The following is a 4,424-nucleotide window of genomic DNA, read 5'->3' on the forward strand; positions in this document are numbered from 1 at the left end:
ATATATTCTGCCGTGAAAGCCTTTCGATGGCTCGATCTCGGCAGTGACCGAGACACTCGTCGCCATTACGCCTTTCGGGTACGTCCATGGCTTGGTTGGCCCCTTTCCATTCCCTTTAATGGTAATTCGTTTGTGATCAGATTTTGACCCATACAGTTAGTCCCTCCTCCTGTTGGGGTCGCCTCTTGGCGAGCTCGATGGGCGGATTTTGTTGATTCAAAAGTTAGGAGAAATTTGATCGTTATGCGAGGGTCGAGATCCTTATGGCAAGGTAGCGACGTGACGCTTCAAGAATCTCATTGAACCGTTCCATCAGTTCAGAATTAGGCCTGTTTGCTCAAAAGTTATTACATATCTTATGAGTGCAAAACAATACAAATAATCACGGGAAAATCATAGCAAATCGTAATAATCCGTTGGACCAAATGAAAGAAACGAAAATAAGTGCTCAGACTTAGGGGGAGAAACATTCGAAACCTTTATTGATAATATTTGTTTGGTCTGCCTCTCCATGAAGAGGTTCAGAGCCTTACAATGGTGTTTTCTCTTCCCATAAGATGGGTATATTTTTCCCTTCTCTCTCCTGTCTATAGTGGAGAAGAAGCAGCCCCCTCTTTCTAGGGCTTCTACTCTTAGTATTTATAGCTGTGGGCTTCGTGAGCTGGCAATAAGTGGCCGTGACCACGTTGGGATCTCGCCTTTATGGTGGCGGACAGGCCATGGCCTTGTTGATCGAGCCGGATGCGGGTTGAACATCGTCAATTCTGAGTGGTCGTACCACTAATTAATCATGAATTAGCTTGAAACGGGGTTAACTTCGTTAATTATTGTAGGGTCGGATTCTGACCCATACAAGGCCGTCACATCAATTCATGATATTATGAACTTCGTGCCGAATCAAATTACGTTATCTAAATTGGAACGGTGGGAGAATATATTTTCTTTATCGGATGTCCCCGAAAGGACATTTCTAATTTTCTTGGCTGAGGTAAACTTAAGCAGAAAATTACGTGGTCGCCACCTACTTGTTTGAAAATGTGGACGAACGTTGAGTAGTTCAATTCAATTCATTTTAACACATGAAATTGAGAGGGCCGGCTTACTCTTTCTTATGGCTCACCAACTCCCAGGTTTCTACCTACCCCAATCCACCACCCAACTCTCCGTTAATATTAACGCCGTCACATTCTCCACCTAACCTCTTTCCCTATATAAAACATCACACATTACTCACTTTTAAACTCAACAGGTGGAACAATAACTGCAACTATTCCTCTTTGTTATAAAATTTATTATACTCTTGTGCCATTTTGAGCTCTCCAAAAGATGGATCTTCTCCTTCTAGAGAAGACCCTTATAGGCTTATTCTTTGCTATCATTGTAGCAATAGTTGTTTCTAAGTTACGTAGCAAGAAATTTAAGCTGCCCCCAGGTCCAATTCCTGTGCCAATTTTTGGCAATTGGCTTCAAGTTGGTGATGATTTGAATCACAGAAACCTCACTGAATATGCCAAGAAATTTGGTGACATGTTCTTGTTAAGAATGGGACAGAGGAATCTTGTGGTTGTATCATCCCCTGAATTAGCGAAAGAAGTTTTGCATACACAAGGGGTTGAATTTGGATCAAGAACTAGGAATGTGGTGTTTGATATTTTCACCGGAAAAGGCCAAGATATGGTTTTTACAGTATATGGTGAACACTGGAGGAAGATGAGGAGGATTATGACAGTCCCATTTTTTACAAACAAAGTGGTGCAGCAGTATAGGCGTGGGTGGGAAGATGAAGTGGCACATGTTGTTGAGGATGTGAAGAAAAATCCAGAGTCAGCAACTAATGGGATTGTGTTGAGGAAAAGGTTGCAGCTTATGATGTACAATAACATGTACAGGATTATGTTTGATAGGAGGTTTGAGAGTGAGGATGATCCTTTGTTTAACAAGCTCAAGGCTTTGAATGGAGAGAGGAGTAGATTGGCTCAGAGTTTTGAGTACAATTATGGTGATTTTATCCCTATTTTGAGACCTTTCTTGAGAGGTTACTTGAACATCTGTAAGGAAGTTAAGCAGAGGAGGTTGCAGCTTTTCAAAGATTACTTTGTTGATGAAAGAAAGTAAGTTCACTTTTTTAATGTTGTCTATGTAGTGTCTATTGCTTTTGCTTTTCATCTACTTTCTCCTTTTCATGATATTATTTTTCCTATGGTTTCTATTGGTAGTAGTGATATTGTCTCTTTTCGTCCTAGCGTCTTTCGGAAACAACCTCTCTACTCCCTCGGGTAGGGTTAACTCTAATAGTGAAATTTTACTGAGTTGTTATTTTTGTTGTCGTCGTCTATATACTCTTATCTCTAGGATTCAATTTTAGATCCGAAAAGAAAAAAGAGAAAGAGCATGAAAATAGAAGATACCATTCAGACAAAATTGGATATCATACGAAATTTTTCCCTTGGGAAAAGAAACACACTCCTCTACGTCATTGTGTTTTGATTGTTTAATGAGAAGAATGGCCGTGTAGTTTGTAAATTGCTATAGGACATCTTAATTAGGTCTCCTAATGAATTCTCATGGCAACTTTTGTTTATAGGAAACTTGCAAACACAACGAAGAGCATGGACAATAGTGCGCTAAAGTGTGCCATTGATCACATTCTTGAGGCTGAACAGAAGGGAGAGATCAATGAGGATAATGTCCTTTACATTGTTGAGAACATCAATGTTGCTGGTATATTTCAAATATCCTTGTTTCCCCTTTTATTGAGTTATGATAAGCTCTCTTTTTACATTCTCATCATTCTTACTGTTGGGTGGTAAAATGATTAGTTAATATTTTATGCTTAAGCTTAAAATATGGCAAGTTATAAAGTACAAGTCTAGGTTTTCGAGATTAATGGGTTGGTTTTCTAATGACTTCCATTCTTGGATGAGTTTAAACAGCCTTTTAATGAGGTTGAAAGGTTGATCACATCAACAAGTAGAATTAGGAAGAAAGCCAGGCGTAACATACAACGATAATGACACATCCTCATCCATTTTATAATATTGTCATAATTATTAATCATTTTTTATTGCCTAAATAACTGATTTATAGGTGGACATGTTTCCTCATTTCAATTTAGGCCCCATGATTATAACTTTTGGATGAGAAAAGGGGGCTTTCTTCATAGGTCATAGTTTGATATTTAACGTCGTCTAGTGGGTTGGTTGTACCAACTGCTCAAATTTTTAGGGGGTACTCTAGGTGAAGCAGCATCAACTGCGATTTTGGGTGCCTATGTAGAAACATCTACCTTACAATACTGTCCTTCGATATCGATGGCTGACCTAGAAGTACATGCTATTTCATGTTTGATAACGGCAACAGATTGATTCTGAATTATTTGAATGAAGGTAGAGAAGTTTCATTCGAGAAATAGCGGTGTTCCTGTTTTAAGATCCTGTTTTTAGAAAACAATACCACAAATGTGATGGTCCAGCACTTAATGAAAAGTTCTTTTCTTTTGGCTTTCTAAGACTTCTGTCTATAGTGATTGAGAAAAATGTGTGATTCCAATAAATGCTAGGATGCTTCTTTATGAAATACATTTGCTCTTATGGTTTCATTAATGGCACTTTAATGACTATGCTAATATGTTGAATTTTTGTTGTGATTGTGAGCAGCAATAGAAACTACACTGTGGTCAATTGAGTGGGGTATTGCTGAACTAGTGAACCACCCTGAAATCCAGAAGAAACTCCGTGACGAGATTGACAGTGTTCTTGGAGTAGGAGTGCAAATCACTGAGCCAGAACTCAACAAGCTTCCTTACCTTCAGGCTGTGATCAAGGAGACCCTTCGTCTCCGTATGGCAATCCCTCTTTTAGTCCCACACATGAACCTTCACGATGCGAAGCTTGCTGGATATGACATTCCCGCGGAGAGCAAGATCCTGGTAAACGCTTGGTGGCTGGCTAACAACCCCGCTACCTGGAAGAAGCCCGAAGAGTTTAGGCCAGAGAGGTTCTTCGAAGAGGAGAAGCACGTTGAGGCTAATGGCAATGACTTCAGATATCTTCCATTTGGTGTTGGTAGGAGGAGCTGCCCTGGAATTATCCTTGCATTGCCAATTCTTGGCATTACTTTGGGACGCTTGGTGCAGAACTTTGAGCTGTTGCCTCCTCCAGGACAGTCAAAGCTTGACACAACAGAGAAAGGCGGGCAATTCAGTCTGCACATTTTGAAGCATTCCACCATTGTGATGAAACCAAGATCTTTTTAAACTTTGTGATTTGTATCAATTATGATATTCAGTTGATTGAAAACCTTGAAAATTGACAGAAGACATTCTTCTTCTTCCCTTTTTTTTTCTTTTTCTTTTGGTGTCATGTAAAGCCCTTATGGACTAGACTTATAATAAAATTTAGCTATCTGAAATGTTCTTTGCTGCA

General features: G+C 39.5%; 1 protein-coding gene across 1 annotated transcript; it reads left to right on the top strand.

Annotated features, from left to right (window-relative positions):
* LOC109229405 (trans-cinnamate 4-monooxygenase-like) lies at positions 1,061-4,424 on the top strand. The gene is made up of 3 exons (XM_019394828.1): positions 1,061-2,111; positions 2,585-2,721; positions 3,657-4,424. Exons 1-3 carry the CDS (start codon positions 1,327-1,329, stop codon positions 4,253-4,255), a joined length of 1,521 nt encoding a protein of 506 aa, XP_019250373.1. The 5' UTR covers positions 1,061-1,326; the 3' UTR covers positions 4,256-4,424.

The sequence above is a fragment of the Nicotiana attenuata genome, chromosome 7 (assembly GCF_001879085.1).
Source record: "Nicotiana attenuata strain UT chromosome 7, NIATTr2, whole genome shotgun sequence".
Taxonomy (NCBI): domain Eukaryota; kingdom Viridiplantae; phylum Streptophyta; class Magnoliopsida; order Solanales; family Solanaceae; genus Nicotiana; species Nicotiana attenuata.

Excerpts from the sequence above, each read along its gene's own strand:
- LOC109229405 (XM_019394828.1), top strand. The coding sequence starts at position 1,327 with ATGGATCTTCTCCTTCTAGAGAAGACCCTTATAGGCTTATTCTTTGCT. Across the intron at positions 2,112-2,584 it reads TACTTTGTTGATGAAAGAAA|GAAACTTGCAAACACAACGA; the intron begins GTAAGTTCACTT and ends TTTTGTTTATAG. Across the intron at positions 2,722-3,656 it reads TGAGAACATCAATGTTGCTG|CAATAGAAACTACACTGTGG; the intron begins GTATATTTCAAA and ends GATTGTGAGCAG.